The sequence below is a fragment of the Spermophilus citellus genome, assembly GCF_964194105.1.
Source record: "Spermophilus citellus genome assembly, chromosome: 5".
Classification (NCBI taxonomy): Eukaryota; Metazoa; Chordata; class Mammalia; order Rodentia; family Sciuridae; genus Spermophilus; species Spermophilus citellus.
In genome coordinates, this window is record NC_138186.1 from 17,209,906 (window position 1) to 17,233,969 (window position 24,064).

At 43.4% G+C, this 24,064-nt stretch overlaps 1 protein-coding gene across 2 annotated transcripts in view; it reads right to left on the reverse strand.

Moving 5' to 3' along the window:
• Nucleotides 1-22,617, reverse strand: part of DSP (desmoplakin) — a 48,537-nt gene extending 25,920 nt beyond the window's left edge. For both annotated transcript variants that reach the window (XM_081296708.1, XM_081296707.1), the window contains exons 1-5: nt 21,995-22,617; nt 7,759-7,861; nt 4,803-4,951; nt 3,734-3,908; nt 458-586 (exon numbers count right to left, since the gene is read on the reverse strand). In XM_081296708.1, the coding sequence (XP_081152834.1) occupies nt 458-586; nt 3,734-3,908; nt 4,803-4,951; nt 7,759-7,861; nt 21,995-22,215 (777 nt within the window). In that variant the 5' untranslated portion in view covers nt 22,216-22,617. The remainder of the gene's footprint in view (nt 1-457; nt 587-3,733; nt 3,909-4,802; nt 4,952-7,758; nt 7,862-21,994) is intronic.
• Between the last annotated feature and the right edge of the window lie 1,447 nt (nt 22,618-24,064).

The window sequence follows — 24,064 nt, forward strand, 5'->3', positions numbered from 1 at the left end:
TCATATCTTATGGGTCATTCTCGACCCAGCTGCAAGTCCGACTTTCCTCCAGCCCTGGAGGGGTGTCAGGAAACCCACCTAGCAAAGGACTCACCAAGGTCACGAATGGTATGATCGCCCGTTTTCTCCATGAGAAGTGATGCTCTGCTTTCTGCAGAAACGGACCACCCCCACCCCATCTCCCCGAAAGCACTTGTTTACAAACTGCAAACAAATGAGTGCTCTCATGCTCTTGTCCTGGGATCGGCTCCTCCTCAAGATCCAGAAGGTCTATCTGGCTTCCCTTCCCCTTTATGAAATGGGATTTTTAAAAATTTCCAGTCTCTTGGGAAAGACAGAATAGCCTGTCTCAGACAGAATTGCCCATGAAAGTAATTACTCAATCCTTCACTTGTTTTTTTTTTTTTTTGGGGGGGGGGGATGAGGGCAGATTCTAAAATAGAAGAATGAAAAGTACCAAGTCGGCTTTGATTTTGTCCAGCTGCCAGCGGTAGTCTCCAATGGCGTTGTGGAGGCTCCTGTGGCTGTTGATGTGCTGCTCCACGGAGGCCAGGTCCACTCCCCAGGCCACCAAGTCCATCTCTGCCTGCAGAGGGAAGGAGAAGAAATGAGCCCTTCAGTGTCCTCGTTGGCAACTGACTTGAGTTTTCTATGGTCTCAGGGATAAAGAACCAAGAGACAAACACAGCTCTGCTTCAGATGAAAGTGAAGACGCTCCGCTACTCGGGAGGCTGAGGCAGGAGGGTCGCTTAAGCCGAGGCATTCAATACCAGTCAGAGAGGAAGGGAGGGAGGGAGGGAGGGAGGAAGGAGAAAAGAAAAGAACAAAGCAAAACTAAAAATGTAAATATCAAGTATGTTCGAAGCGAAAATATTTGGTAAAGTTTCAAGATTTCCTAACAACGGGGATTGCCAAATACATTCCTTGCCTTATTTGGACTGAGGAAGAAATTCAGAAATGGGTTCCTTGAAACCTATATCATGACTTCTGAGAAAAAAAAAAATCTATGTGTATACATGCAAGTTTGTGTGTGACTAGATATTAGTGTGTGTGCATAGATGTATAGGAGATAATGATGCTATAAAATATCCACATGCTTCTTTATTCAGTAAGTTTTAAATATACATCAAAAATCATTAATGAAGCATAATTATTCGGTGCTTCCCAAGCTCAACAGTGAACCAAAAAGCATTTGTCATTGTTTATTTCTTTAAATTTTTATTGTTGTTGTTGTTGTTGTTATTATTATTATTATTCAGTGCTGTGGCTGGAACCATGGCCTTGCACATGACTACATGAGCACCCTACCACTGAGTGACACCCCAGCCCTAAATTATTTTGATAAATGTTCATTGTTGACTCAGAAGCCCAGCATTTATCATTCCCTTTCCAGATGCAAAACTCCCTACAGCCCACTTCAAAAGAAAGTTACTATATAAACCCAAAGTCTTCATTTCAATTAATGTTGGCAACGTTAAGATTGTGGACTTGTGTTAGCTCTTTACAAAATTAAATCTAGCTAGATTTATTATTTGGATCTAAAATGTAAGAAGGCTGCACAGAAAAAAAAAAATCAAATGCATAGTTCCACAAATTTTGTTCTGGGGCAAGTCTATTATTTCATCCTTCTTTTGCATGAGTACATGTAAATTTCCGAATCACCTGTACCATCTCCCAGGCATGCCCGGGGCCAACATTCCAGGCTGGCATGTCAGCAGGAACACAATGCAGATTGTTCTTAAGCCACATCCATGTTCTAGGGCACTTGGCAAAGTGTCAGAAAGGGGAGCCATTTCAGAGCCAGATCATGGAAGGTTCCCTTCCCAGGGGACTCTGACCCTTGTCTCCCACGGCTGTCCTGGCTTGTGCAACAGAAACAGCAGGTGCATGTGCTGGGGAGATAGGGAGGTGACCGGGCTCCGGCTCACACTGGTCTCTACCGACCAGGTGTATCCTATCTGGCTCGTCCATCAGCAGAAACCCAAGTCTCCGGAAGCCACACAAACCTGGCCGGGAGGTGTGCGCTGCTGGGGAAGAGGCTCCCTTATCAGCAGAGCCTGCAGCTGGGTCTCCCTGGAGGAATGAGGAATGCAGGCTATGCAAGGGGGAAGAAGGAATGGGGGGCAAAGGGCCAGAGGGAATCCCAGGGTGAACCTGCAGGTGAGAGATCAAACAGCTTTTGGTTTGTAGGGAGCTATGAGAACCACCTGCTGGATCTGAAAGCATCACTCATCACTGACTCAGAAAATGACATAAAACTGAGTCCCTGTGATGATGCCCTTTCTGACATTTAAAAATGTGGAGCCATTGCTACAAAGTATTCTTCCAAAGCAGCACCCAGCACGAAATCAGAAAAGGGCAGAGTATGAGCTGTCGTTTTATACAACTGTCATTACCGACTTGGAAGACATTCGGCTGTATGATGCTTCATAATTAATTTGGTTCAAAGGCTGTTTTGCCTCCCATTAAGGATCCTTAAGGTGTGGTTCAAACCCCATCAGCTCTTCCTGTCACTGGGGCTGGAGCACCACCCCCCCACCCCCAGCGAAGCAAAAAATTTACTACAGCTCTCACATGGCAACAATTTGGCAATGTGGGTGTACCTTATTTTCTTCAATAATTTTCATCTTCAGGACTATGGCTCAGAAGTTTTGAGACCTCCCTTTCAGATAAAATCCTCAGGAAATGTACATCCAAAGATTTGATGGGATTTTGAAAACATGCCAAGAGGTTTATATTTAAAGTTTCTGAGGTTATTCCTAGTTTTTTCCTCTCTGTATACCGCCTTCTCTAATACTAACAGCCTTTATGAAAAACAGGAGACAAGGTTAACTGAATGAATGAGTGAATGAAGGGAAAGAACAGAACCCCCAAATTCTAAAAGGCCAGGTGCACCGGAGTGTGCTATGGTCCCAGCTACTCATGGCAGAAGGTCTGCCTGGGCCCAGGGATTGAGAGCAGCCTGGAGACACAGTGAGACTTACTGTCCAAAAAAAAAAAAAAAAAAAAAGTGGCTGTGAAATTTTTGAATGAGTGCTAAAATGCTAAATGCTAAAATGCTAAAATGAGTGCTACAACCCACCAAGCTCTTAGAACCACAAGGCTGTTGCATAACAATCTCTCCACAGGGTATCATTCTAACATATCCACCTTCTCAAGAGAAAGATGGTTCACTGGGAGTAGGTTTTCATTATAAAATTCCCATCTCCCTGATTATGGCGTAGTTCCCCTGCCACCTGTTCATTATAGGGCATAATTAGTACATAAAACAACAAAACAATAATTAGCATTGAAATAGACATTGGAGAAACCCCGGTTCTAGGGAAAGGATCAACACATATTTCTGCTGCCACTATTTTAATTCACTCCCACACCAGTGACGTGAGGGTTGCCCAACCAGACAACTGACACTTCAAAACCACCAGGCAGGCCACCGAGGAGCCCAAACCAGAGCGTCCAGTTTGACGGTTCCCAGCACTTCCAATTTGTGAATATTTTACATGAACCACCACAATATTCTTCTTTTTTTTCTAAGTACCTATCTGCAACATAGATGAGGTCAGTTACCTTGGTAGAACAATGATGTGATTTAGCAGGCAGACACAAGCGGTCATTGCCACCTGAAGTCCTTGGTGACCAGAACCCTGGGGCTCACCCACTGCTCTCTACACAACTAAGATACCCAGGTTTGGGGGTCTAAGGACTAACACTTGTCCCTCTGGGCGCTGCTCACCCTTTGTTGTCTCATCCATCCCAAACATTCACCGGTGAGACGCTTGGTGAACTCATCCCACCCGGAGCCACTCTGACAAGTGTATCCTCCTCCGCCCTTGGAGCTGGCCCTTCGCACTCGAGGAACACTGATGGCTTTGTAAAGGGCTCGCATTTGCTCCTGGAGTTGCAGCAGCCTGAAAGGAAAGAATAGAAATGATATCACTGCAGGAAAACAGCCTATGAAACACATTCAGGACAAACTCTCCTCTCCGCATCTCCTTTGGGTCCATGTAGAAGCCACCAATGTTTAATTTGAATATTTTTTTTTGCTTTATCACATGACTTGTAATTTGATCACATACAAAAATATTAAGTCCAGCCAGGTGTGGTGGCACACACCTGTAATCCCAGCAACTTGGGAGACTGGGGCAGGAGGGTAGCAAATTCAGGGCTACCCTAGGCACTTGGCAAAACCCTACCCCAAAATTAAAAAAAAAAATTCAAATATGTTAAGTCCTAGGAAGATGCTTAAAGCCTGAAACACCTTGGAAAGTGTCACTGCCTTTACCTAACCTAGTATAACACCTTTTGATTCCTCATGAGTTTTGTCCTGGGGATTCTCCTAGTACCCTGGACCCCAGATGGCATGGGAGCAAGTTCAGACTACATATCCCAGCTTCATGTCCAAGTGCAAGACTCTCGCTTTCATATTCACTAAACCAGACTTCTTATTAGACTCCTAAAAAGTCAGATGCTGGGCAGAGAGCTTTGCTGCCCTCTAGATGGAGGTGCAATTGACACCTAATGAACTCAGAGCTTCAAAATAAGACCTAGAGTTTTTTGAATGGCCGCATGCTCTTAGGCAGGTCTGCTCAATTCTTCTCATGGCAGCTTTGTGATTGCACAGAAGAGGGCAGTGGTTTGGTCCATTTGTATTGCAGATCGTGAAGGTATGAAAGGCCAAGGAAGGCAGGTTCCCCTCGGCATGGGTCTGCTTCCTCCAGAGGAAGACACGGGTCATGGACCGAGCACAACGGGGTGTGCAGCATTCCTCACGAGCCTCCTGACCCGTGCTCTGGGGACATTACCTTTTCTGATAAGCATCACAGGGCTGGCCCATCTGTCGCATCTCCCGGATCAAGCTGTCAGTGATTTCCATCTGATCATTGGCCTGTGCAAAGCACTCGTCCAGTTCCCTACTTCGAGCCAGCTGTATTCCGTCTCCATATTTCAGTTCCTAAAAGAGAGAATTCACAGGAAGGAAAACACATGTTACTGCAAAGAAAGGATTCCTGTGCATTAAGGAGAGCAAAAACTTCTATATTAAATATAATATAAAGCACCCCACTGGAAATGCAAAAAAAAAAATTAACTGAAAATGACCTTACAAATTTGTGATAAGGAAGTAAACAGAGAGAGAGCCCACTAACATTTGTGGGCTGTCTTTTACATTTGCACTTGGATTTTAAAGGCAAATTTACAGAACACTCATCTTCCCCTTGCTTCAATGTTGAGTGTGGATCTTTCATATTTATATGGAACTCTGATTTACTGGGATTTCACCGTGGTAAGAACACTGTAACCATTTCACCACCTAAGGCCTTTTACACATTAAATGAGCTTTTTTTTTTTTTTTTTTTTTTTTTTGCATTTTTATAGGAACAAGACTTTTTCAGATCTTAAAATAAAGCTTCTATCTGGTTAACTGTACTGGGTCAATCTGCGTCCTGGTTTTGATGATGCTTTTCTGTTCTGTAAGATGTCAGCAGCAGGAGGAGCCAGGTGAGGGACACACAAGGCTGCTTGGTACTATTATTTATTTGTTCTTGTTGTTACAATGCTGGAGATTGAACCCTGGGCACATACTAGGTATACGCTCTGCCACTGAATTACACCCCCAGCCCTGCTCTGCAATGTTCTTGCAAGTGAGTTTATAACGTCTTGTTCTTCTTTTGAGTCTACAGCTATCTCAAAATAAAAGTTGTTTGTTTTTTAAGAGAGAAAATTTCCCATTGCTTTAGGACCACACGGGAGCTTTCTCTATAGAATTTTACTTTTGCTGCTTTCATTTGGCTTCAGCCAAATGAACCTCATTTCTCTAAAGCAGCAATGTTAGCAAATACGATACCGTTTCCCGGTTGTGTTTTTATTGCACCTCAAAGCACATAAGTAGAAATAAAGTGGGAACGTGATCCATGTAAATTTCTAGAACTACATGGGAAATGTAACCACAGTCACTACTGAGTCCAGGGCTGGGGTGGGTATGTTCCTTGTTGTTACTGACCCCTCTCCTGTTTAGCTTTGTGTGAAGGAATCCGGGCACTGGGAACATTGAGAGAAGTCTGTTTCAAATCAGAGGCCTGAAACAACCAGAACCAGAACCAAGCTGGCTTGCTGACCCTCAAATGTATTTTTACATGGACTAAGCAATGATTATTTTCTTTTTTTGTACTGGAGATTGAGCCCAGTGTCTGCAGGCACTTTATCATGGAGCTAAATCCCTTCTTTTTTTTTTTTTTTTTTTGTACTGGGATTAAACTCAGAAGCATTTGACCACTGAGTCACATCCCCAGCCCCTATTTTGTATTTTATGTAGAGACAGGGTCTCACTGAGTTGCTTAGCACCTCACTGCTGCTGAAACTGGCTTTGAATTCATGATCCTCTTGTCTCAGCTGCCCAAGCTGCTAGGATTACAGGCATGTGCCTCTGTGCCCAGCTAATCACTGGCTCTTTTAAATTTTGAGATAGGGTCTCACTAAGTTACTTAGGGCCTGGTTAAATTGCTGAGGCTGTCCTCAAACTTGTGATCCTCCTGCCTCAGCCTCCTGAGTTGCTGGGATTACAGGCATGTGCCACTGTGTTCAGTCGTAAAGATATTTTCTTAATGGGATAAAATAAACCAGAACAAGAATCCACAAAATATCTAAACTAGGAAATCAGAACAGTGAGATACTCTTCAAACAGAAGAAGCCATACATTTGCTTGTTTTAAATCGGTTCAAATATAGACTATTTAACAGAGGTACTCTGTGATTAGGTCGACTTCAGATATAACCCCAACATTAATGTCAGCTTGGGGGAGAATGGAACCTGATTATTTTGTTGCAAAGAATCATTCAGAAAAAGGAATAAATGGTGGCTATTTCCCCATCATTCTCTAGTTGTTTCTACAGAAACCTGGAGCAATGTGAGTGCTAAGATATTTTAAAATGAAATCTGTATATAGCAAATATCACAGAACTCATGATTTTTAACCCCAATTGGAAGAGATTTAAGAGATCTCAGTCATCATAGGAGATCCAGATTCTCACAAATGCCACCCTTTTCCCTCAAATTTCAATTGTTTGTTTTTTTATATATTTTTTTTATGTTTCTCAAACAGAATTATCCTCCTAGTATGGTCACTTTCCCTCACAAAAGCCATTTTATTAATTTGATGGTGCCCAGGACAATCCATCCCAATCCAGTGATAGAAACACCACAGGTTACATTGCTAGAAAGAAAAGATTACAAAGTCACATAAATAGCAATAAGGATGCTGCAGTTCCAAAAAGGTGGCCACTGGTCATGTCAACACCTACCGAGGTTCAGTCCCTATGATGAAATATTAAGAGGTGGAACTTTAAGAGGTCATTAATTTATTCATGTGATTAATGGATTAATAGTTTGATGGATTATCTTCAGAGTGGGTCTGTTATAAAAGCCAGTTTGCAGGCCCTCTGTCTCTTCCATGTGATGCCCCACACTACCCCAGGGAAAAAACACCACATGTGACCCTTGACCTTGGACCAGAACTAGGAGTCAAAATAAACCTCTTTTTTTTTTTAAATAATGTACCCCAGTCTGGGGCATTGTGTTATTAGCAACACAAAACAGACTAAGATGATGGCCCTCTCTAGCCTGTTCTGGAAACGACCACTTCTAACTATGCAGCAGGGAAAACAGGTCAGAGAATGGGGATGTGCTGGAGAAGACCAGGAGAGCCACAGCCCACGGGGCCCAGCTGCAGGTGGGTGAGGCAAGCGGGGGAACGGGGAGGCTTACGGGCTGCACGATCAGCTCGGCCCGCATCAGACAGTCGGAGCAGTTCTGCAGGAGCTCCTGGATGGTGTTCTGGTTCTGGTGCCTGGACATGGTGCCGGTTTGACTGAGGAGGCAAACACAAAGAAATCGGTGGTGAAATAGCTTCTTTTCCATTTTGAAATAATTCGAAATGTTCAGAGAAGTTGCCAACGCAAGACAAAAACACTCCATGAGACTCTTCACCCAGACGCCCCGATTACTAACATTTTGCTGTACTTCCTTCTTCCCTGTCTGCACATGTGGATTCACTTATTTATGGATATATATATGTGTGTATATATATATTTTTTTCATGAATCACTTGAGAATAATCATGTCTTTTTACCCTCAAATATTTCTGCATGTGTTTCCTAAGAATAAGGAAATTCACTTATCAAATCACAAAACAATTATTAAAATCGGGGAAATTCGAATGGATATAATACTAGTATTTAATCTAGAGAACTTCGACTTTCACAATTTAGCCAATAATGTCCTTCATGGCACTTTTTTTCCCAGGTCTATGGTTCCATCCAGAGAATTCCTTTGAAATGTAAAAACACATCTCTTGTCACAACAGGGAGCTATTTCCATCTATTTATCACCCTTCCCGTTTCGGCCCACAGCAGTTGATAATGCCATGTCCCCAATACCATGAGTCCCTCTGTAGGAAGACCTCACAGCATCGGATACTAAGCATGAAGATGTCACCAGCAAGTCTGGCCAAAGGAAAAAGTAGGAAATGAGAGAAAAGCTAATTTTACAAAAGTACCTTCGGCCATCACAGTAAAAGACAATAATGGTAAAGAAATCATGGTTTAAGGAAATGGTGGAAATTTTAAGTATTTTTAACGATCCTTCTCCTTGCAAGATGGATCAATACTTTTCTCAACAATGAGGTTCCTTCAATGTACATGCAAATGAGGTACGGTTCTGGAAGACAAGTAGCAGAAACCTTAGAACAATGGAGATGTTGGCAAGAAAAAAAATTGTTGTGGATTGCCCATACTTTAAAGAAAACAGACTAGAGGAATTTAATTTGCTCCACAACATAAATGAATCCATTAGAGAGCAAGGTATAACAAAAGAGGCTTACTTTTTATTTTAAAAGCAGGATGTGCTTGGAAAAAAAAAGTTAATTTATTTATTTTTATGTGGTACTGAGGATCAAACCCAGAGACTCACATGTGCCAAGCAAATGCTCTGCCACTGAGCTACAACCCTAGACCAAGAGTGTCACTTTTTAATTTGCCAAGATCCATCATGCCGTACCACTGCCTGCTATTGTTTAGTGTCAAGATATTTAGCATGTGTGAGCCCCTGGGTTGGACCCCCAGCACTACAAAATAGAACAAGAATGAGAGATTTAAAGCCTGTCAAATTATTGTTTGATGTTCATGAAAAGGGTTCACAAACGGCGATATCTGGTCCTTCCGTCAGGGCCAGCTTGTACCTGCTTCTGTTTGACATCTTTCTGACGAACTGGACTTTCCCCTGTGTGTGTGTCTGTGTCCCTGCATGTTTTAAAGAAAGTATTTCACTGTTTCAAAAAAAAAAAGTTTGGGCTGTAGGGTGTAGCTCAGTGTTAGAGCACTTGCCTCATAGGCATGAAGCCCTGGGTTCCACCCAGCACCACCAAAAAAAAAAAAAAAACTTGGAAAACAATGGCTGTGTTATTCACAGATGGGATCACACAAAAGTGCGAGAACTCTCCCAGGACTCCTCACTCTGCATCACCCACCACAAGGAAGCACTTTCTTTCTTTTCCTGCCACTGATTTGGGGTCCCTCCCTGCAAGCAAGCCTCTCCAACAAGTCAGCACTAGCTGAATGTGGGTGAGGAGCCCAGGCCTCCCTGGGAACCGCTCCCAAATGATGATCCCGGCTCTTCCAGGCAGGCCCAGACAACGTGCTGCTGAGATGTCCAACCTATCAAAACCAGACAGCCTCCCCACTCCTCCTCCGTGAATGCAAACAGTCTTTCTTCCACTCAGAGCTCGCACAGGAAACCTGGCATATTTGTTGGTAATGTTAAGATACAGACAAAACTGTTGTCCTAACTTGCACGAAATTCCAACGGCGTTAGGACACCTTCCCAAATGTACCTGTTAGAAAATAGAGGAAAGAAACTCAAGAGACCCAGGAAAGAACTTAAAAAGATACAGAAAACTCACCCAGAACCCCAGTAAGGAATTAGAATGCTCCTGTGTAATTACATCTGCTCCCAAGCAGGGATCAGTGCACGCTTCTTTTGAAACAATGGGAAATTCTGTTCAGCAACTTGGTTCTGAGGGTGATTCCCATTCAAGCATCTAAAATGAAAGCCAGAGTTTCTGCGACATTTAACAAGGTGTGCCACTGTAAAAACTATCATGGACTGAGCTGTCAGAGGATGATTAGGGAAGCTGGGTAAGGCGTATACAAGAACTTTGTACTATCTTGGCAACTTTTCTGTAAATATAAAACTACTCCAAAATAAAAATGCTTTAAAAAAAAAAAAGGCTTGGGGTATAGCCTAGTGGTAAATGCATCCCCTCCCACTCCACTCCCCATCCCAGCACCAAAACACACACACACACACACACACACACACACACACACACACACACAAGCAGAGGTCAAACTCCATTGTGAATAAATTTATCCAGAGTGTCCGTATAAGTTTTAAAGGAATCTGAGACTAAACTTATTTGACAACAAAACATAAACTCACCCACTTCTTTTTCCCCAGGTACTAGAGGACTTCATTTCAACACGCTTAGACGTGAGTTGCTTCCAACAAAAGGGGAGCAAAAGCCATTAAAAGCTGGGTTAAAACAGGAAGGCTTCCTCTATTATGTATTTGTTTTTTAATTCCCTCTTCCAAGTTTTACAAGACATTTCCTATTTCTAAAGGTGGGTGGGCATGTATGTATATTATGCCAAAATAGACTCTCCTGTCATGTGTATCTTAAAAGAACAAACAAACAAAAACAGTGGGCATCTCCTTAAAGACAAGACTCCTATCCTCACTTCATAGGCTGTTGATGCTACTCAAAAATTCACGTTTCACCAAAAGGCTTGTGTAAGTTCACCACGTAAAGCCCTTGAGATTAAAACCTTTAGGTGTTTCACTTTGCATATCAGTAAGCACATTATTGCTTACTGAACATTATGTTCCATTACATGGAAAAGAGGAATGCACAGAAATCAGATTTCTTTTTTATTTTTAATATTTTATTTAGACATTGATGGACTTTTATTTTATTCATTTATTTATATGTGGTGCTGAGGATGGAACTCAGTGCCTCACACAGGCTAGGCAAGCAAGCACTCTGCCACAACCCCAGCACGAAATCAGATTTCTTTAGTGGGTCAATAAAATGAAAAGCTAATGTGTTGGGATGATGAAAGTAAAAGTCTTTGACACTGTTATTTGTTTATAGGAAAGTATAATCTCATTAATCAAATTTCACCTTTTATAGTAGTCCCCCTTGTGCAAGCAGATATGTTCTAAGATCCCCAGAGGACGCCTGAAATCTTGCCTAGTAATGAACCTTAAATATACTATGTTTTTTTCCTATTCACACATACCTATGATAAGGTTTGATTTAAATATTAGGTGTGGTAATAGAATGAACAATAATAGAACAATTACAACAATATGTATAATAAGTGGAATTTAAGATTTGTTTTTTCCTAGAGTTGCCTATTTAATATTTTTGGACTGTAGTTGGCCATGGGTACCAAAACCACAGAAAATAAATCCATGGTTGGGGTGGGGGGAGGTGTGACATGCAATTTCTCCAGACTGCCTCTGATCCTAAAGGAAGGTTCACTTACTCTTGTCTTTCTTCTCCCATTTCCACCTGAGGTGTAGCCAAGAAACCCTTCAAAAACAGAGGAAGGTGAGAAAGGGAACCAGGTGTGTGCCTGGTTGATTGGCTCCATCCATCACCAAAGACAGACTCAGGCCAAACAAAGTTCAGTGACTGGGGAAAAGAGAATCCTCCTTGACCTTCAGTTTGCTTGTCTTCCTTCAATGAAGAATCCACACCAAACTGGCTGTGCTTAAATCAAGAAGGAACTGTAGGCAGAAAGGATTTTGATCCATTGGGTCAGTCCAATGTCAGATATTCACCCACCATGTATACAGCCACGGACTCTTGTACTGGACAGCCAGGAGCTTGCTTCAGAAAAAGTGTGTAATTATTTATTTTTTTTAAGTTGTGCGTGATTTAAAACTTTGCACCTGGGTATGGTGGAGCACACCTGTAACCCCAGCGAGGTTGAGGCAGTTCAAAGCCAGTCTCAACAATTTGGCAAGACCCTGCCTCAAAATAAAAAAAAATAGATTGGCTCAATCCCTAGTATCCCAAAATAAAACAAAACAAACCTCTGTAAATCAGATCATGTTTTTATTGAACATACAATTTTTAATTTTTTTTAACCTCAGAAAACAATTAGGGGGGGTGGCACTAGAGATTGAACCTAGGTGCATTTTGCCACTGAGTCACACCCCCAGCCCTTTTAAAAATTTTCTATTTTGAGACAGGGTCTCACTAAATTGCTCAGGGCCTCACTAAGTTTCTGAGGCTGGCCTCAAACTTGCCATCCTCCTGCCTCAGTTTCCTGAGCCGCTGGGATTGCAGGTGTGTGCCACCACAGCTGGCTTAATCTGGAAATTTTCTAGGCTGTGGTTTTCTCATCTCTTGGGCTAGATGTATCTAAGGTTTCTTTGGCTCACTCATTCTTTAAGTCCATTTTAGGCAACCATCCAACTCATTCTTATTGAAAGTAATATAAAAGTCTCTGTTGTGATTAATGGTAACTGAGTTCTCTTCTTCAATTCATGTAAAGTACTTTGGGAAAATGCAAAATTTTATCATGTATGAAGAAATAGTTTTTAAATAACTATTTAACAATAGTTTTATTTAACAAGCATATAAGGATTTTTAAAATCCCTAGCCTCAAAAAAATTTAAACTTTGGCATACGGGGAGGGGGGACAGAAAGGGGGATGGTATTATAAACCATGTTAGGAATTGGATTAAGAAACCTCTAGCTTTTATTTTTAAATCCCATTTCAGATGGAAGACATCATATGTTTCTTTTGAAAAAAATAAGTAAACAGATTTGAGTCAAATCAATTAAAAGACTGTTGACAGCTGTCCTTGAAAGAAGCAAATTCGTCCTTCAAACTTTTAACTCTTTGGAAATTGCTTTAATCTTCAAACTCACAAAGACAAATGATTCACACTACAAAGCAGCAGCCTGCACAAACTTTTTTTTTTTTTTTTTTTTGGCACTCGGAGTTGAATGCAGTATTAAAACAGAGTGGTGGGGAGTCTTACCACTGAGCTACATCCTGGCTCTTTTTCAGTTTTTATTTTGAGACAGGATCTTGCTAAATTGCTTAGGGCCTCACTAAATTGCTAAAACTGGCCTCTAACTTTCGATCCTCCACCTCAGTCACTGGGATTACAGGTGGGCACCACCCCATAAGGCTACGGACTTTTCTTTTTTAAAGATCATTCTAAAACTTGTTTAAACAAGTAATGGTTCCAAACGTTTCTATAAAGATCCCTTTGTCAGTGGATTAGAGGAAAACACAGTCTGGAGTGTAATCCCGAAACAGTCCATACAAAGACGTTAGAAATAACATAGAGCTATGTTTTGCCTTACCATGGTCAAATGATATTCTTTCTTTTCTTTAAAAAGTAAGAATGCAAAATTAGCTATCTTGGAGCATTAGTCTAACACTTACTGTCAGAATATCCTAGAAATAAAATATAAAACAAATATTTTGAAAAGGTGCAAGTAATATTGCAAAGTTAAAATATTTTTAAATGATTGCTCTCTGTTTTACGAAAATGATTCTATAGTCATTTTAATTGCTCATTAGACATTCACGCCATTTGACTATACTTCTTTTTGTGTATATATTTTCTCTCCCATTGAATTACATTTTGTCTTTCTTCCTCTTTCCATCTCTCTCCTCCTCTCCTCTTTCATTTCATTCAACACACAATTTTTTTTTTAAGATAGAGACAGAGAGAGAGAGAGAGAGAGAGAGAGAGAGAGAGAGAGAGAGAGAGAGACACAGAGAGAATTTCAACATTTATTTTTTAGTTCTCGGCGGACACAACATCCTTGTTCGTATGTGGTGCTGAGGATCGAACCCTGGGTCGCACGCATGCCAGGCGAGCGCCCTACCGCTTGAGCCACATCCCCAGCCCAACACACAATTTTTTATATATATGTTCCTGAAACAAAAGTCATGTCTTTCTGTATTCAGGTTCATGGAATAATGGATCAGTAAATGTGTACTGAAAATTATAATTATATATTGCATTAATATCTTAAGACTTATTTGGGGCTGGGATTGTGGCTCAGTGTCAGAGCACTTGCCTCTCATGTATGAGGCACTGGGTTTGATCCTCAGCACCATATGAAACATAAATAAATAAATAAATAAATAAAGTATTGTGTCCACCTACAACTAAAAAAATATTTTTAAAACAGACCTATTTGTTTAGCTCTTTATCATTCATTATCAAAGCGTTTTTCCACATTCTATACTATTTGAGTTTCTCTTAAGGATCTTAAGTAAAAGGAAAAGATATATAATTTTACTTTTTCATTTGAGGCTGATACCTTATGCCCCCAAGACTCACTAAACATGGAGGCATCCCCTGAAATGTCCCTTATCCATCCCTCTGGAGTTACAGATCAAACGCTGCCTGCTGGGTGGAACTCACCCCCTGAACCTCTGCTCCCACTTCGGCTTTAGGTGTTTACACACCTGGCTGTCCCACTCCTGGAGAGCAAAGTCCCATACCTTAGTCATCTTCCACTCCCACGTGCACCTAACAACACAGGGTTTGCACACAGAAGGCCTCAATGCATGTTTGTTTGGCTAAGCAAACCAGTGGCTGATCTAAGGACATTACCATTCATCACCCCAGCCTCAAAAGCTCAGCCAAGGAGCACATCTATCCCAAGGAGCCCATTCCCAACTCAACCAGCAAGCGAAAAAGGAGGCTTCCTTCCTCCAGACTTAGAAAGAGGGCCTGCTCTGGTCCTTCATGCTGTCCCCAGCCCGGAGGCAGTTCTCCAACACAAGTTCCACTTCTTTTCTGAGTGGCTCTCTCTTTATTTTTACACTGTGAGTCATATGGATTGTGTTGAGATGGGGGGGGGGACCGCAGATCAATTACATCACCTTCATAAAGACACTCAGGTCCATCCCAGTTGGAGCCCAGTCCCAGCTCAGCGCCTCTCAGCTGCTGTCACATACAGTCACATACAGCCTGTGACTCAGAGCAAGTCAGAGTGACATGCACCCAGGGTGCTGGCTGGAGTTTCTGCAGCTGTGCAGGTAGGAACACCCCCCTCCTGGTGTAGGAGTAAGGCTTAGAGGGGTCAGGATGCCCCCAAGGTGCTGCAGAAGCTAATTCTTCTCTTCATAACCTGTTGTTGACATGGTCATGAAAAATCCTTTTTGTATTTTTGTCTTCGTCTATAAATTTAAGAACATTATGCAGAAAATTGGGTATAGGGAAAAAGGAAGTGTGTGTACATGCATAGAAGCATGGTTCCCCATAAATAGGCACAAGTTTTATGTTTTTATGTAGCAGCTAAAATAAATGGGAACGAGGAGAAAGAAGAAATAAATTAGGTATTATGTGTGAAACATTTCCAGTTCTTAGGTGACCTACAAGACTCACAGGTAACAGAAAACTCAACAAGATTAATCCATTTTAACAGCATGAAAGAGACTTAATGAAGGGACAAGAAAATTCAGAGAAAGATGCCCTTATTTAGTTTACTAAGAAGATATTTGGTTCTTACAAATTCAATGTCAAAATAGGGATTTCTATTTTGAATTACTTCCCTACACAAAAATTTACATTTACTTGACAGAATCCTGAAAAACCTCTTTACACATTGTCAAGAAGCCAACTCGTTTTCTCCCCCAGGGGCCAGATAAAACAAGGAATGTTGGTCTGGGGATGTGGCTCAAGCGGTAGCGCGCTCGCCTGGCATGCATGCGGCCCGGGTTCGATCCTCAGCACCACATACAAACAAAGATGTTGTGTCCGCCGAGAATTAAAAAATAAATATTAAAAAAAATTCTCTCTCTCTCTCTCTCTCTCTCTCCCCTCTCTCACTCTCTCTTTAGAAAAAAAAAAAAACAAGGAATGTTATATTTGTGTGTCAACATTTTTAATTCCAAGAAAAACCTTATTAAATATGTTTGCTGTGGCTTTTCACTAAAGAATCCTCATTTTCAAGACATATAGATTCCACATTCATGAGATTTGGAAGGACAGTAGACTCTTCCTGTCCCAAGTGTTGGTGGTGAGGTGTAAATTACTGGATGCATTTGTATTTTAAAGGACACGACTTAGAATGAATGGCAAATGGTCTGGGTCTTTAGGGATGTGGGGCTGCGGCTTCAACATCAAAACCACATCTGACTGTTTTTTCAAGAGCCAGGACCAGCCCAGGAGGAGGCAGAAGGAGAAAAGCAGAATTCTGAACAGCAAGGCTTCCAGACTGAAGCTCTCTTTCTAAAACCTTCTAGAACCTCCCCATCTGGAAAGACTGGTTAGCTGAGAGTCAAGTTAGACTCCCCCAGTCACACCCAAGCCCTCCTTTGCTCCACCCTAAGAAGTCAGCATTGAGGTATCAGAGACATCAGCAGATTCTTTTCTTCCCAAGGCAATTCAGTCTCCTGAACAATGAAATCATGCCCATATTTAGAGAAAAAAAATTAACTAGTGTTGAAACCTTTTTTTTTGTTGTTCCATTAAATAACAATTAGATGGCTTAATACAGAATAAACAATTACTCTGCTTAATGCAGAATCATCTTGAGTGTTTTTTTTTCTTTTTTCTAAGCAGATGGAACTCTACAAGAGTATTAATAGGAAAAAATGGTTATGAAATAAATATTTCACAGGATTGCAAACAATTAAAAAGAAGCAAAAACTCCAATTAGCTAGAAAAGAGTTTATAAGTAGAAAAAATGGATTCTAACAATAAAGGCTGGATTGTTTCTTGGGGCCTGTGGTATCCTGGATTCAAACCCAGCTCATCACTTACTAACAGTGTGATCTTTAACTATTTTAGCCTCAGTTTCCCATCTGTAGACTGAGGCTTGAGATTGTGTACATAATGCACCTGGCACATCGCTGATCTGATTTTTATAAAATACACAACTTACCCACATTTAACCACCGTGTGAATGTTACCTGTTAAATTAACCTGAATCTTCCTTTACCATCATTTCCCAAAATAAAGACCAAGGATACTCCTTCTATGAGTCACCCAGGCTCTGAGCCTGTTTTCTCAGACTCCTACCTGCAGCTCTTAGCTGAAGCTGGCCGTCACTCCACCTGGCCAGCACCTGCTCTCCACAGCCACAGCCCACACTCAGACTTTCATGGCCTCCCTCCTTCACTGAGGCAATGACTTCCTCACAGGGACTCCTCCTGGCATCTCGCTCCACTTCATGCCACCTACACGATGCTGCTGCAGAGCAGTCTGAAAGCACTGCTGGGGACATTTCCTTACCCCCTCCATGGAGATTTCCACTGGCCTCAGTGGAACCCTCGTGGCTGCCCTCTGCCTAGCCAAATCCCACTCATGGCATCCGGGAGACCCCTCCTCCTGTCTTCTTCCTGCTTCCTCACTTTAAACTGGATGCTCAAAAAGGAGATCATTTTATCAGCTTCTCAGACTGTTCCCATGCTCTTCTCTGCCTGCCCATCTTTACCAAAAGACCAATTCAATACCATTTCCTTCATAATGTGCCCCCTCACAGATTTTATCTCTGTTATCCTGTCTTCTTGCGAAGATTCTGAAGTCATTTACATCCCTCCAGCCCTTTGCCTTTGTTGGGTTTTATTTTTATTTTATTTTGCAGTGCTGGAGATGGAATCCAGGGCCTCCCCCATGCTAAGCAAGTACTCTATCACTGAGCTACACGCCCAGCCCTATCCTTCTGTATTATTGTACTTATAATATGTCTCGGAGTACATTTCTTTCAAAGTTCAAGTCTTTGACACCTAACACATGCGTGCAAGTATTCAGTAAATACTTGAATAAATGAAAAATACATTAAATGCTGAAATGAATGTGAGATGCAGTCATTTAATTACTGACCTGTCCAGTCTAAAAGTTGAGCTGCAAAGGCTGGGGAGGACCAAGGTGAGGAGCCCTGGGTTCTTGTATCAACCCAGCCCACCCAGCCAGGAAAGAAATCTAGGACTTGAGGCAAGTGTTTAGCTTCTATCCCTACCACAGAAAAGTGGATTTCTGCCTACTAGGTAACCACTAGTGGTCCTTCCTTTTCTGCAATTCAGTGCAAATGGTATTCATCTCATGCAAAGAAAAAGGCTTCTTATAACAAGTAATGTAAAAATAAACTTTAGAAAACATATCAAATAGTGATCACATGTGTTTTGGTTTTGTTGTTGTTTTTTAGTGAGAAGTTTTGGTGCTGGATATTGAACCCAGGGTGTCCCATGCTAGGTGAGTGTTTTACCATTGAACTACACCCCCAACTCCTATTTCGTTTTGAAATTATGAGATCTGGATAAAAGTAAGCATTAACATAACCACATACTTCTGAAGCTTAATAACTATGTTCTGCTTTTAATCCTCCTACAAAATCCATACTTTGATAAAAGATGTAACTCTGAGATTGGCTTACGGTGGTGACAAATTTCACCACAGATTAGTGCTTTGTTTTAACTACAAGAAAAAGATCAGAGATATTCTGCTGCGATTGAAAACAGTATTAATATAATATTTTATACAAGAAAATCCAAAGTTTACATTTTCAAAGCTCTGCTTTTTATATTGTCAAGTTTTTAACATTCACTAAACCTCAATGAAATAATAATTAGAAAACAAGAAGTTAAATAACACAGTTGCAGATTCCACTCCAGTCTAAAATAACACAAGACAGGTGCATGATGGGGGAAGGAGAGAATTACAATGTAAAAGAGATATAATACTGTCATTAAAATGGACAAGTGTTAGCAGTAGAAAGAACAGACAAAGGGGAGATGTTTTAAAATGGGTTTGAAGAGAAAAATAAGATTGGGGCTCTCCACATACTCAAATCAGTTTATATAAGAAAGGGCTAAACACACTCATTTGGAAAATCATGGATCTAAACTCAGCATGAGGAGGGAGGCATGCCTATAGTCCCAACTACTCAGGCAGCCAATGCTGGAGAATCACAAGTTCAAGTCCAGCCTGAGCAATTTAAGAAGAAGTTCTATCTCAAAATAAAATTTTAAAAATCTGGGGGTGGAGCTCAGCAGTAGAGCTCTTGCCAAGTATATATGGGAGGCCCTGGGTTCAATCCCCAGTGAAAGGGAGAAAGGAAGAAAGGAAGGGAGGAAGGCAGGGAGGGAGAAAGAAAAGAAAAAGAAAAAAGAAAAAAAAAGAAAAATCAGCCATCTAATTCAATCAATAAACCATCAGTTTTTTAAATAAATGAGTTTAAATGCAATCAGTAGTTCTCATAGGTTTTATGCTAAAAGAATGAAAAAAAGAAAACACCTTATACAGGGGGGAAAATCTTTGGTAGAAAACTACTTATTAAATTCTTCATCGTCATTCACTGAGCAGAGAACAGCGGCCCTATAGGGCGGACGGGGCCTCCTGCTTCAAAGCCCAAGCCATGGGCGAACCGATTCCTCCACACAGAACTGGATCGCCACCAGAAAAACAGGTACGGGTGCTCAGCCTGACTCTCCCCAGCCAGTCGCCATTATTTGAAAATGCAGAAGTCAGCATTTACGGGCTATTTAGTCTTCAGCTGCACCACTCCAGGCCGCGCGACAGGCTTGGGGAAAACTCCTTTACCTGGGTCCCGAGAAAGAATGACGGACAGCTGAAACCCCCGGTGGGACGCCCCGCGGCGCCGTGACTCACACCCACCCGCAGGGGGGGAAAAATACCCTTCCTCCGAGTCAGGTCATTTTTACACTTGGATCTGTTTTTCCTTCCCAGCGGGATGTAACACTTGACAGGTTTATAAACAAGCTTTTAGTTGTAAAAACAGAATGCAGAAATACTATCCAATGAACAAACACTGAACCTCCCCAAATTAAACGGGGAGGAATCCTAATAAAACATGATCATCGTCGTGTTGTTCATTAACCAATGAATGAATTAACTAAAATTTTACTTCTCTAAAATGTGTAATAGAGGTCAAGAGAGGAAAATAGTCAATTAATGGGTTCTGAACATTGTCAATTTGAAAGACAAGAGGGCTCAGGGTGTAACTCAAGATACAGCACGTTCCTGGGCGCGTGTGGGGCCATGGGTTTGATCACAGAACCACACACACACACACACACACACACACACGCACACACACACACACGCACACACACACACACACACACACACAAAGGAAGGAAATGAAAGGAAAGAAAAGAAATCCAGGTTAGTAAAAGAATATTAATAGGGGCCAAATAAACATTTGATTCATAAACTATCTAAAAGGAGCTCATCAGAATCCTTACATATTCTGACCTGGATTTAAACTGTGTGTAATACACACATTTAAAAGAACGTGCCTTCCAAATCCTGGAAGATCGAAACAGAAAAGTAAAATTTCTGGCGAATTTTTTTAACGAACTTAAAAGCCCAAGCTTTTATTCCTCCTATCGCTTGGCACATTTTTAATGGAAATCCCCAAAAACATTTTATTCCGAAAAAAAAAAGAACTCCCAAACTGAGACAACAAGAAGAGAAAAAAAGAGAAAAAAACCCAATATACATATAACAGGATGCTGGAGGGGGGGGGGGAATCCAAGCAGAAAACAGGTTGCAACTTGTATAGTGCTTGCTTTCAAATCTGCTTGCAAAATAGATGTTGCCCCTCCTCTCCCTAAGGCCTCAACGCGGGGTAAATAATCTGGCACTGATCTAAGCACTCGGGCCTCTTTCCCGACGAGGGAAAGGCTGGCAGGGGGCGGGGAGGATGCGGGCAGCAAAACTCTCACGGCTCACGTGGGCATCCAGAGTCCAACTCCCAGGACTGGGTAAAAAAAAAAAAAAAAAAAGTCCTGTTCATTACCTTTCCTATCATAAAACAAAGACCTCCTAGGTCTACTTCCGTGACGATCAAGCCAAGTAGGCACAGCCTTCTTGCCAGCGGGCCTCGCCAGAGAGCTTTAGCCGGAGCACCACCCCCGCCAGGGCCGCCCCCAGCTCCCAGACCACACGGTGCAGATCAAAGGGCAGAACCTGAGCCCGTGCTTTGCGACCAAGGCACTGGGGAAGTTCGTCTAATACTACTTTTTTCCCCCCGGGGAAAACAAAGGGCCCAGACGCGGAGCCACCGGTGCTACAGCGTGGCCACCCAGAGGGATCAAGCGCGTCCCAGTAAAGCTCTATCTGGAGCGCAGCAGTGTTGCCAGCCTAGCTGTCGCCCCTGAAGAAAAGCTCCATTTGCGAGGACAGAGGAGTCCCAGGCCTGGCCTCCTCGCGACCCGACCCTGCTCCACCTGGACGCTCAGCCTGCGCAGACGCCTGCGGGGGGCGAAGCAGCCCCGGGGCCCCCGCTGTCGTGGTTCTGAGTGTTCAGGAATTTGGGGTAAGCCAGTACAGATGGTGGTGGAACGATCGCGGCCACCAGATAGCGCCCGGAGGCCCCCACTTCTCTACAGTTTTACTTTTGATTATAATTAAAGTTGGGTGTTGTAGTCGCAGCCCCGCCTCTCCTGACCTCCCACCAGCTGGCGGGAACAAAGGCAACTGCATCCTGGCCGGGCTACGTAGGTGGCAACCCCGGGACAGCAGAGAGAGGGCCGCACACTGCGCCCCTACTGGTCCGCTCGCCTCGCCTGTGAGGGCGGGGTAGGGGATGACGCCCCCTCTGGCCTCCAGCCCGGGCTTGCGGGGAGTAAAAGATGGGACCAAGACCCATCAAGTAGGAAGGGAGCCACCCCTGTCCGGGCACTCACACACACACCTGAATCAGAGAGGCAGCGCTGGGTGTCAGGACGCTCGGGTCCAGCTCCCAGAGTGGCCAGCAAGTGCTTATGTGACCTCGGGCAAACATTTTTCTCCTTCCAAACCTGGGTTTCCTGATCGGCCACTTGAGAACGTGTCCCTCCCCGTCCCAAAGTCCTAGGGTTTTGCTAAAAGGTGGACGCCCCGGAGCCGGACCCCGAGCCCCGCGCTCTGGCTCGGGGCGGGTACCCACCAGTAGCCGTCCGAGTTCTGGTCGTTGACCGTATAGCGCCGCGAGTAGTACGTCCTGCTGGTGCTGGTGACCCCGCCGCCGCCGCCCCCGCCGCCGCCGCCCCCGCCGCCGCCGCCGCCGCCGCCGCAGGTCATCTCGTAGCGCAGGTCCGGGCCGGACTCGGCTCGGGTCATGCGGCCCAGGGTGTTGATCCGCGGGTGGGAGCCCCCGTTGCAACTCATGTCGGCGGTCACTCAGGAGAGTGGCTCAGCGCCGAGGCATAGGCGAGGCGGGCCCGCTCGGAGAAGGTGGACGGGGCCCGAGCGAAGGCGCACAACCGGGAAACGGGTGGGGGAGCGCAGGAGGGTCGCGGGGACGCTCCTCTCCACCAAGACCGTCCCGACGGCCGCAGCGAGAGCAGGGACGGCGACCGGCCCGAAGCGAGAGCGGGAGGAAGAGCTGTGGCTCCGAGGGCGGCGAGGGCGCAGAGGAGCTGGGTCGGGGCTGGGTGTTGGTGTTGGTCGGCGGCGGAGCGAGTCTCCTCCCCGCTGGCACCCGGCGCCGAAGCCACACCTGGCCGGTTTCTTCCCAGGGCGGGGTGTGGCCGCCGCGCCTCCCCCGCCCCCCCGCGGGTGTCACGGACGCGCTCGGGCCGCCCCTCCCCACCTGCGGCGGCCGACCCGCGGCTCCGCCCTGCGCCACCAAGACCTGAGTAACGCCAGGCGGGGCGGGTCCGGGCGACCTGACCGCCCCAGGCGTGGCGACCCCAGGAAGGAGGGGCGCTCACAGGCTGTTGTGGCCGGAGCTCTGGTCACACTGGCCCAGAAAACAGGCCCTAGCTTTTGAGGATTTCCTGTCTCCAACTCGAAAATAAACTGGAATGAAAGGGCCACTCAATTGGACAATTAGTTATTAAGCATTTACTTTTGCTCGTCCCTGGAATGATGCCAAACAAGCTTCCAATAGAAACACAATTCAAAAGAGAATGCATAGGTGATGGGATTTTTTTTAAGTTTTCTTTTACTCCGGTAATCCAGGAAATTGCCTCTGATTTCCAACATGTAAAAACTACTTTTAAAAACTAATACCCCTTTATGGAAAAGTCTTCACCAAAAAATAATAATTTATTTGGCATGAAGAGGAAAATACTACAACTATTTTTCGTTGGATAATATGAAAATGTAAGTTGCCATTTCTTTATTCCCCCTTTTAAATGATCACTTTCAACAAGAAGTTGTGAATGCTTCAACCTCAATACTCGGTTTCCAATTTTTGTAAAAGAACCTTGGATATGCTTGTATCACACGCTCCCCTGCGCACCTCCTCATCTCCCCTCCCCGTTCCTTTGAAGCTCAAAGCTTTGAGAACTTGTGAGTGGCAGAGGCCCTCCTAGAACTTGAGCCTGAGGGCGACGGAGAACCCTGGACAGATACCAATCCACTTGGTACAGATGAGTAACTCTGAGCCAGAACATTCCAACGACTTGTTCCAGGGCCACTCCCAGTTGGTAGCTGAGTGTTAACTACACCGTGGTCTCCACCAACCCGGTTTAGATATAGACCCAGTCACACCATCAATAAAAAGCTGTTTGTGCAATTTGGAAAACTGTTCTACTCTTGAATAAACATCGTTTAAAGATCCTTACAATAAACATTTCTTATCTTCACAAACGGTGCTTATTGATTTGTCTTGCCAAACAATATATTTCTGAAACGTTTATGAACTGAAAAAAGAAACCAAAAAATATGTACCCACTACATACATACCTAAGTATATGTATATCTACATAACTATATTTGCATATTCTAAAGGAAGTGGAAGATAATTTTCTAACTTTTCCGTATTTGTGCCTCTAGACACTTAAACCTTTTAGGTACAACTTTCAACTAAACATCTTGCTCTTTTTCTTCACAGTTGACCAGAGCTGACCAGTTTCAACCCAAGGAATCAAACATACAAAGAGCCCCTCACAGTGGTGCAGGCCTGTAATCCCATCAACTGGGGAGGTTAAGGCAAGAGGATGATAAATTTCAGTCCAGCCTCACCACTTAACCAAGACCCTGTCTCAAAATAAATTTTTAAAAGGAACTA